The 10,389-nt window shown below is 55.5% G+C and overlaps 1 protein-coding gene across 2 annotated transcripts in view; it reads right to left on the reverse strand.

Annotated features, from left to right (window-relative positions):
- PITPNM3 (PITPNM family member 3) overlaps nucleotides 1–4,163 on the reverse strand; it is an 86,946-nt gene extending 82,783 nt beyond the window's left edge. Inside the window, exon 1 of one of the 2 annotated variants that reach the window (XM_033091007.1) lies at nucleotides 3,992–4,163. In XM_033091007.1, coding sequence (XP_032946898.1) covers nucleotides 3,992–4,013 — 22 coding nt within the window. In that variant the 5' untranslated portion in view covers nucleotides 4,014–4,163. The remainder of the gene's footprint in view (nucleotides 1–3,991) is intronic. The other variant, XM_033091008.1, reaches the window with a different exon arrangement.
- Between the last annotated feature and the right edge of the window lie 6,226 nt (nucleotides 4,164–10,389).

The following is a 10,389-nucleotide window of genomic DNA, read 5'->3' on the forward strand; positions in this document are numbered from 1 at the left end:
CCCAGAAGGTCTGGCTTTGGGACGGTGAGAGGGAGCTGACTCAGCTGAGCAAGGTCCAAACCGAGACTCTGGAAAGTCAGGTTTCTAGACCCAGCTCTGCCACCGCCTTCTTCTGTGGCCTTGGGCAAATACCTACCCCTCCCCAGGCGTCAGTCAGTGTGCCCCTGGTGATGAGGGCTTTGAACATCTGAACATTTGAATATCTGGAAATGTCCTCCAGCTCTAACACTGTAGGATCAGTATTTCACTGACTCGAATTACTGGGTTTGATGCACTCCAGCCCACTGCTCCTCCCCTCAGAGCACAGGCCAACACCTGGGAGCAAATAAACTGGTTCCTCCAGCCTGGAAGGCCCAGCCCTGTGGCCCCAGCCCAGCCTCTCCAGACGGTCCTGCCCCAGCCTGAGAGGTTCCAAGACCCTCTGTTTCTTCTTGACTGGGGCCTCCTACTTGCACTACCCCAGGACTGGCAGATACTCCTGCCACCCTGCTGGGAAGCAGAGAAAGGACCGCAGGGCATAAGGAGTAAGAGAGGGGTAGTGCGCTTGGCAGGAACCAGACAAACCCTTTCCAGCCTGGCGAAGCCTCTCTTTCCACCCTCCCAGGAGCCCTCTTGTAGCAGCCAGAGGGACCTGTGGAAATGCCCAAATCTTACCGCGTCACCCCTGCCTTCGATGCTCTCTAGAGCTCCTTTCAGCTCTCTGCACCCCTCTAGGAACTCGACACCCCAGCCAGACAGATTTCTCCACCTTTGGGCATCTTCTGCCCACCCAGCATCTTCCCACTCCCCACTTACACCTTTCCATTCCAACCTCCTCGCCTTTGTTCACGCCACTACCCCACCTGGAAGCCTACCCCTTACCACCTTCCTGTCCAAATTCTGCCACCTTTTGAAGCCCAACTCCTAGAGAAATCCCGCCTTCACTGTCTCAAGCCACCACTGGCCACCCCTCTGTCTGTGCTGCACTGAGACCTGTCCATGGGTAGCTCTTACTGCAAATTATCATTTCCTAAATGGAGCTCCTGGATCCTTCTCCAACCCCAGCCCCTACCTCCCTACAGCTGACTTTCGTCCCCAAGGTAAGGCCTCTGTTCCCCTCTGTCCACCAGACCAAGAGCTCCCTCAGGACAAGGCCAAGGGCTCTCCTTCCCTGGCCTTTCCTCTCAAGGCTGAACGTGGGGCACCATGACAATCCTGGTCTGTGGGACTGAAATCTCCCCAGAGATTGGGAACCGGTCATCACTCATTTGGGATCCATCCTCTGCGATTTATCCAATCCTTTCCAGGACCTGATTACATTTTCTCTCTCGTACCGGTGTTCTTCTGGCAACATGAAAATCTTTTCACTGCCTCCCTTCAGCTCCTGTCTGACACAGTTGGCACAGCCATGGCTGGCTGCTCAGGCTGTGCACTGCACAAGTCTAGGGACGCCACTTACTAGACTACAATGTGACGACCCCAGAGTCACACACTGTGGTGCCCCTGAGGCCCAAACCCCTATCTCTTCCCTCAGTAGGTGGTCCCGTTGGCCAGTTTGGGGAGGGAACGTCTCATAAATCACGAAGCGGACCCCTCCCTCACAAGCCAGCTTCCTACAGCCTCCACAACTGGCCTTCAACCTCCCTTCATTCTAATGTCACCTCCAGAGTGAAGGCTTGATTATTTATGACCATCAGTCTGTGCATGCGAGGTAGATGGTCCCAAATAGCCACCCACCCCTCTCTGTGTAATATCCCCAGCTTGAGCCTCAGTTTCTCTAGCTGTAAAGAGAGGGACTTGGGCGCCTGTCTCCGAGGACTCCCTCTGTTCTAAAGCTCACCAATCTATTCTACAGAGACTGCCAGTAGGGGAGATGTGACTCCCAGATGCACAGGGCTGCATGCTGTTTTCAATTCGGTCGGCTTAGGAGCCTAAAGAAGAGGGAGCTTTACAAAATGCAAAGTAGCCTGGAAGAGTTGAGCAAAGGAGGAGTAATCGGATTTTGCTGGGGTCAATCCCAAAAGGCTCCTTGGAGTGGCCGCTGAGTATGGGAGAGAAGAGCCTGGGCAGTTCGATCTGGAGGAGGGGAGTCTGTGCTGCCCTGAGGGAAAGGACCAAGCATGAAATTGCAGCAGGAAAGACAAACTGTTAGAACAATACAAGCACTGATGCTCAAAGCAGGGCAGTTTTTTCACCTGTCACTGGCAACAAATTCCCAGACTCCACAGGCCAAGGCAGAGGGGCTGGGACAGCAATCCCATTCCACAAGGGGGTGACCGATCAGGGCAGTGATGGAGAAAACCCATCACTTAGAGTCCTGAGACTCCAACAGAGCTGGCTCTGTGACCAGGGTCTGCCCAGACCCTCTGGGCCACCTTGAGGGAGCTATTTCTCTGAGTATGTGTTTCCAGATGTTTAAAAAAGGGGGGAAATAACATTTCCTGCTTCCTAGGATCGTGGTACACATTGCCTGGTGCATAGTCCAAGCAGTAAGTGTTAACTGCTATTGTGATGGCAGCGCCCTGGCAGGTGATCTGTAAGGGGTGTGCACGCACACACACACACATACACACACAAAGCAGGGCAGTAGGTGGACACACACCCTGTCTTGCGCACTTTGGGAGGAGTGGGGGTGGGTAAGGACCCAACTCAGTGGATAAAAGAGGGAGAGATAGCCTTTTCCAGCCTCGCTGGTGTCATCTCACTGTGCCTCCTCCAGGCAGGGAGAAGGGAGGGAAGCGAGAAAGGGGGTGTTTAAATGTGTTCCATAATTTCTGCGTCTCACACAACCAACCCCACCCCGACAGGACAACTCGGGGACAGAATGGGGGTATGTTCTCAGACACCTAAATCACACACCCAGCATGTGTAGCGGGGGCACCTGAACCCAGTCCAGGGTCTGGGGCAGCATTTGTGAGGTGGCAGTGGATTTACAAACAGCCCAGTGGTATTCACGCCAAGTGTGTGCACAGGTGAATTCACACTCATTCCATCACTGTCATCACCTATGGGTAGAGTGTTGGGGTTCATGCCAGGCCAATGCTTAGTCCCCAGGGGAAGGCACGGCACCTGCCAACGTCACTGGTTGGATATGAGTTCATGGTAGATTTACACACGTCAGCATCACAAGCCAGCCCTGCTAAGACCAGGCTTGCTGCCCCCACTGTATGGCCAGCCCTGTGGGCTTTCCTCAACCCGGGCCTCCCAAGGCACCATCAGGCCCAGAGTGTGCAAACAGGGACAGAGTCTGGTCCACGTCCTGATCCCCAGTGCCCAGCTCAGGGCCTGCCACAGAGCAGGTGTTGGTGAATGAACGTCTGGCTGAATGAATGAATGAATGAATGAATGACTAACGCCCACTCCCTCGCACCAGCCGTCTATACCTCTTGAGTCTGGGGGAGGGCAGCGCCCACGGGACCCCAAACGGGACCCTTCAGACCTCAGCACCTGAGGATCTGCCTCAGGGGTCCGGGTGGGGGGAGGGGGCGGGACGGTCACTGGCGGGTGTGGCGCGGAGCACCCCTCCTTCCCAAGAAGAAATCTGGGTCTCCTGGCTGAGCTGGGGGCAGGGGGATTGTGGCGTCCTGGAAAGAGCGAGCGGCAGGACAAGGGGGCGCGTCCTGGTTTGCTTTGGGGGCGTGGGATGGAGCAGCGGCCGCGGGACAGCCCCTTTGGTCCCCGTGCCTGGTCTACCCAGGGCCTCCAGAGGGTGGTGAGAGCTCCCACAGCTGGATTGAACAGGGGCGCCGCAGCCCTGGTCCTTTCCAGCGGGGCCATGGCTAGTGGGACGTGGTGTCCCACGAGGTGACCGGGGGCGCAGGAAGGACGCGGGGCGCGCGGAGCCCCCTTTGCACGCGCCGGGGTTCCGGCCTCGCCGCTGCGGGCTGCAGCCCTCCCGGAACCTCCGCCCACCTGCGCGAGGGGCTCACCTGGGCCGGCCGCCCCTCCTCGAGCCGCGCGGTCCCTCCCCCGAGCCACCGGCCCTGCCCTCCGGGCGCACGCCCGCCCTCACCTGCACGGCCCGCCTTGGCCATGTCCCGGGCGGCGGGCTCCGGCTGTGCTGCCCGGCTCCTCGCGATTCCCGGGCCCGGCCCCGGTCCCAAGCCGCCTCCGGCCCGAGCGGACTCCGAGCGCCGCGCCCCGCGCCCCCGCCCCGCGCGCTCGGCTGCCGCCACCGCAGCCGCCGCCGCCTCGCCGCTCCCTCCCGCTCCCTTAAAGGCGCCGAGCGGCGACCGCGCCGGCTCCCCCCCCCCCCCCCGCCGCCGGGGAGGGACTGACGGAGGAAGGCGCCCCACCCGCCCCCGCGGGCCCGCACTCCGCCGGGACCGCGGCCGCCGCTCCAGCCCGCTCGGCTCAGGCCCGCGCGGCCACCGCAGCGCGCGGGGGGCGACCCCCGAGACCCCGCGGGGCGCAGAGAACAGGAGCAGAGACCGCGCGAGAGACACGAGACACTGCAGTCCAGACAGAGATGGGGACGCGGACTGGGAGTCAGAGGCACAGAGACATTGAGACACAGCGTTAGAACCGCCTGGGGCTGAAACACCAGCGTGGAGAAAGAAATTCAGAGATGGAAATTTAGAGACTAGAGACCCAGAGCCTGGCACCAGGAGAGTGACTGAGCCTTCAGAGATGAGGAGAAAGGAAGGAAGAAGGGCCAAGGAAGCCTCCACGAAGCCAAGAAGAAGGTGGCTCTGGGGATCAGATTCAGATAAGAGGTAGACCCCTCCATTAGCCTGTCCCACGACAGGGTTCTGGATCATTTCTAGGGTCTGACCAAGCCTCAGAGGGGAAGGGATTTTGGTGCCCTTAACTGTAAAGGAACAAGTAAAACATACGCAAATCCCCCTGTGACTACAGGCTGGAGCTGAGTTTGGGGAGGCCAGCAGCCTACACGTGAGAAGTACCCTCTCCACCTCCCAAATCTGGAATGCAGACGTTTTGGTGAACAGGCCCAGTGGAGGATGGAGAGACTTGGGTTGTGGCTTCTGCAGACAGGAATCCACAGTCCAGCCCCAACAGGGGGCAGGAGATGGGCAACTGTTCTGTACCTGGGTGGTAACCAGGTAGGAGGCCCCAGGGGAAAGCAGTCCTCTCCTTAGCTCAGGGCCAGGCCAGATCTGTGGGCTCATCCCATGTCTGACCAGCCTTTGGCCGCTCCCAACATCCCCCAAGCCAGCTGCCTGGCTCCCTGCTGCTGGAACGGGATATGGGGCAGCTTCTCCTCCAAAGACTTTTCAATTCCCACCAAGCCCTCCCCTGAGAAGATGCCCTCTGCTTCCTTCTGAGGAATTGGTAAGGGCTAAAGCCCAGTTACAGTCTGCAGTCAGGCACCCCACCTGCCCTTTCCTACCCCAACCCTCCAGGGAAAAGGTCTATCAGATAATTACACCCTTGTTCTAGCCATTCTCCTGTATGGAAACTGGGCACATATGAGGCGAAAAGGGGCATTTAGTCCAGCACCCCTTCTGGGGCTGTGACTCTTCCCACAGGATCCCCATAAAGTGGCCCTCCAGTTCCTGGCTGATTACTTCCAAGGACAGGGAGCTCAGTACCTCCAGCAAGAATTCTTCCATCTTTGAATGGTATTGACCATGAGAATGTTTTCACTCATTTGAGCTGAATTCTATGTCTTATATGACCCACCTATGGGTCCTTCTGAAATCCAAGAAACCCAAGAAATCCAAGGCTCCCCAGAGTCCTGTCCAAAATCGCTAGTGTGGTTTCACTGACCATCATGGTTTGCCAGAGACGGTCCTGGTTTTAGGACTGAAAGTCCCACATCCCAGGAAACCCTTCAGTCCGAAGAGCTCTGAATCCCAGAACTACATAGCAGTGCTAACAGAATTTCAGATGGAATTCAGTAGACAGAATTTCAGAAGCTCCAACGTCATGAAGCCAGAGCTGTTCACCAGTGTGTGCCAGTGGTGACTAGCAGGGAGAGTGTGAATGGATCCCTGCAGCCCTTCCCCACTACTGAAGTGTTGTGGGGATGGGACTAGCAATGAATACTTACTGGACAGGCAATGTGCTCAGGGCATTACACACACCGTGTCACGTAACCCTCAGGTGCTCTCTGGGGTGCATAATATCATCTCCAGTTTACGCATAAAGAAATGGGGGCTGAGAAAGTTGCGTGCTCATCGTCACGCAGGATTAGATTTCAGGCCTGTGCTCCATCCTGCCCTCACCCTTCCCGGCAGAAGGGGCACAATCAGAGGCCTGACTGCCTGGATAAAGTCCAGGTTTGGCCACCTGGTCTGTGAGGGTGAGTGGTCACAGAGGAGCAATAAACCTGCCTCAGAGGGGACACACCTGGGCCTGAGCACCTCCCCAGGCCCTTAGCTCACAGTCTGGTAGGGGCCCTGCTGTCTCCTTGCACTTACTTGTGTGTCGGGGGGGTGTGTGCACGCATGCACGCGCATACACACACGAGCAAACATCCTGCTCAGGGAAGATGTGCCCTGAAGTGGACACTGAGACCTCTCCCCACCATTCGGTCCAGTCACCACAAACCCTTGGGAGAGGGTGGGTGCAGCAGTTAAGGGGAGGTACCGGGTTGATGGGAATTGCAGAAATCATCTATCCAGAGCCCTCTCCACACCCTTATTTCTCAGATGGGAGGACAATGGGCCAGAGATGGAAGGGACTTGCCACATGACAATGGATTTCCAGGCTTAACCCATGGCTTCTGCTCTGGAAGCCACTACAGCCCCAGCCCCGCGTGAAGTGCAGTCCTCTTACGTGGATCTGGAATCTGACGGGGTGTGTGGGGCCCTGGCCCCCCCAGGGCAGCTCCTGAGTGCGCTCGCTGTTACAGCTGCCTTCAGACAGAGCAAACACATCAGGACTCAAGGCCATTAGATTAACTGGTGGGAGTTAACTTCCTGTGTCAGTAGAATCGCCCTTAATTGAAGAAAGGAATAACTAGCAATTTAGAGACGACCTCGGCTGCCTGCAGAAGACAGAAGCAGGGTCCAGCAGGTGTTTCCTGGGCCTCCCCGCTCTGTGACGGGAATGATAGTGTCAGCGTTCCAGACAGAACCCTTTCTCGGGGACCTGCTGCCCAAGCCCGGACCTGCTGCCCAAGCCCTTTCCCCTGACCACATTCTGTTCTGTCTCTGTGTCCAAAGTGACCAGCTGCTCCCAGGCCCAGCCAAGCATTTTCCAGCCCAGAGAACTGGGGGCGGGGGGGGGTAAGTGCAGAGACCAGTGCCGCCTATTACGTGGGAGAGTGGGTGCACCGATGTGGACAGTTGGAGAGCTCCAGGCCAGTAGGCAGTGGGAGGCAGCAGGGACAACTCCTCAACCAGCAGACCCAGGGCCAGGATACCAATCCTGGACAGGTGGTATCCAAGCACTCGGAAAGGCAGGTGACAGTCTTTAGGAGCCAACATGGCCCTGTGGAAGGCAGTCAGGCCAGGCTACGCGCTCTTCCTTTTTGGACACATTGTGACTGGTGGTGGTAGGTATTGCCATGCCTGCTGGGCCTGGCATGGCTGTTGCACAACTCTCTGCTAGTAACTTTGTGAACAGTATGGGAGTCGGGAGCCGGACAATGGGCAGGGCAAGTGGCTTATCCCTGATCCCCGCTGACGGAAAGAAGCCTGGGACAGGACGTGGGCCCGCTCAAGCACCTCCGCAAGGGGAGTCCCTCTGCCTCTGCCAGTGTCACATTATTGTCACTCCCCTGAGCCATTGGCCGTGCCTTCCGTCCTTGCAGTGTCCCTGGCCTGCCTCTCTACCTGGCTTGGCCCCCTCCTCACCGATTCCTACACTTTCCAGCCCCTTGGTTGTTGTCCACTGCCATGGGGACCGCCTATCCCCATCCCCTCTGGTGAGAGCTCCTTCTCAGCCAGTATATCAACAACCACGGCCTCACCCGCACAGAAGATGCTAGAAAGGAGGCCAAAAGTCTCATCTGTGGCCTCCTGCAGAGGCAGGAAGATTCCCTAAAGATCAATAAATGACCCCTAAGGTGAGTCCCAGACCCAGGTCCCTCAGCCAAGACAGACCCCCACCCAGTAGAACAAGCTGAAACCTCTACTTTACTCAGACCACATTCCCACTTGAAGCCACAGGGTGGGCTGCGACATCTAGACGAGCATCCGTGTGCTTGTATCCTCAGTATTTTCAAAAGATATTTGGGGACATCTTGCAGAACCTGTTGAACGGGACCTCATCAAATTTTTACTTGAGTGCTGAGATGAACAGAGGCGTCAGCCTGCATTTCATTTCATCATTTGCTGTTTTGCTGGCTTCTCGGTCTTACGGAGTGGGGTGTGCTGGTAGGTGGGATTTTGGAGAGAGGGTCTGCAGAGGCTGGGGGGTAGGTTCCTCAAGAAAAAGGGGGGTTGGATGGAGATGGAAAGATATAGCAAGCAGCTGCTCCAAGGAGGGGAACCATGGGGAATGAGCTGGTTAAAGAGGGAGGCTCTATCCGATAGGTTTTTCTCTATAACAGAGTGGGACCCCTCCTCCACTGCCCGTGGGACCCTCAGCAACAATTGACCACGTCCTTAAGCTTTTGCAGGGGGAGCTGTGTTTGGTGTTTGTTTGATGTTAAGACTGTTGAGATTGGGCCCAAGCAAGCCCAAGTGTTCTCAAGTTATACTTAGACTAAATAAATACCAATTAGAAACTAGGTGAAAATCTCAAACTCTGCTGCAAAAGTAGTTCTTCCGGTCTGCACTCCTGCAACAGCCGTCGGTGCCAAGTGCCCAGAACAAGCACACACAGAGGCTCTCACCTCAGCTTGTCACTCCTCCGTCCTGGCCCCCACACAACATTGTTTGTTTATGACAGATTCCAGAGCTCAGAAAACCAAACACAGTTGTAGATGATAAGGCACTAAAGAAGGACTAGATCAATAGGGGAAATCGCCTGTGGCTCCTGATTACTAAAGCAACAGTATTGACAAAGGCAGGAAATCGCAATCAGACTATGTAAATAGATGATGTAATAGACGGCAGTTTTAGCTGCACCTAGTATACTATCTACACCTGGTATGGCTCTTGTACGACTTGTTTCAGGTACAGCTTTCTCTCGCTCAGGCATGATCCTTGCTGGACCCCAGTGGGGTTCCAGCTCTAGCCGTGCTGGCCAAGTACCTCAGAAGCACTGGATGGCCATATTGGAAGGTCCTGAAGGATCATCTGGACATAAACCATCTTCATTTATTTTGTTTTAACCTGAAATGCACATAATAGGATATAATAGCTTTGGTGTTACCATCCTACTCCTCAGCTCATGGCAACTCCCATTAATCTGGGCACAGTCTTTCCTTCCTTCCTTCCTTCCTTCCTTCCTTCCTTCCTTCCTTCCTTCCTTCCTTCCTTCCTTCCTTTCTTTCTTTCTTTCTTCCTTTCTTTCTTTTCCTCAGCCCCTATCAGTCCATTCCTCTCCTCCAAATGTTGTGTTTTTCCAATCTACCTTCAAGAACGTTCTCCTATGTGTGTATGCACAAACATGATATACCTGTATGTGTGTTTGAAAAACATAATGGCACTTGGTGGACAGACTGTTCTGTCTTCTTACTTTCCGCCCTTAATATTGTTTCTGAGAGCCAGCCACACTGATATGTGTAGATTTGGCTTGTTCCTTTTGACTGCTGCCTACTATTTTATAGTGTGATAACACCTCGTTTTTTTTTCTAGTCCCCTCTTAATGGCCCGTTAGGTTTCACAGCTCCTCTCTGCTACAAATGCTGCTGGAACGGACATCCCAGTGCTGCTTGAGTTCCCGTGGGAGAGATTGTCTGGGGCACATGCACAGCATTGGATTGTGGGGCTGTCAGAACATGCACCTAAATACTGTTTTGCCAAATTGCTCTCGAGAAAAGTTGTTCTGCCAATAACTTCACTGAGGCATGGTAAAACCAAGGCCCGAACAGGCCAGTCAGTTGCCCTAGTTTAGAACCCGAGCCTTCTGCTTTCCAGCCTGGCGTCTGCCTGCTCAGACAGAACATTCTACTGCCTCTGCCGGGCCCCTGGCAGTTTCCCACGGAGCCAGCCCAGCGGCTACAGCCTCACTGAGCCAGAACCTCAGCCTGTGATACAAATTTCGTCTCTCTCCTCCATGTCTGAGCACGGTGGTACCCACCACAAACCTTCGCAGGCGGTGTTAGAGGAGGTGGGAGGTCTGAGCTGCAAGCAACAGGGAAAGGCCTCCTGTACAACCACAGGAATGAACGTGGGTAGCCCCATTACCCACATGTGATGAAAGCTCCCACTACCGGCCCTCCCTGCACTGCTCCGCTCTGTACTTGTTGATACACATCTCACAGTGAATTAGTCTTGACTCCCCAGAGCACCCCAGACAGATTGGGGCTCAGGCAGCCGCTGAATTAATGCCAAGACAGAGTCACTGGGGGGAAGTAACCCCTAAGAGAGGGTCATTCTTTTCATCCTCCCG

The sequence above is a fragment of the Rhinolophus ferrumequinum genome, chromosome 21 (genome assembly GCF_004115265.2).
Source record: "Rhinolophus ferrumequinum isolate MPI-CBG mRhiFer1 chromosome 21, mRhiFer1_v1.p, whole genome shotgun sequence".
In the NCBI taxonomy this organism is placed as follows: Eukaryota; Metazoa; Chordata; class Mammalia; order Chiroptera; family Rhinolophidae; genus Rhinolophus; species Rhinolophus ferrumequinum.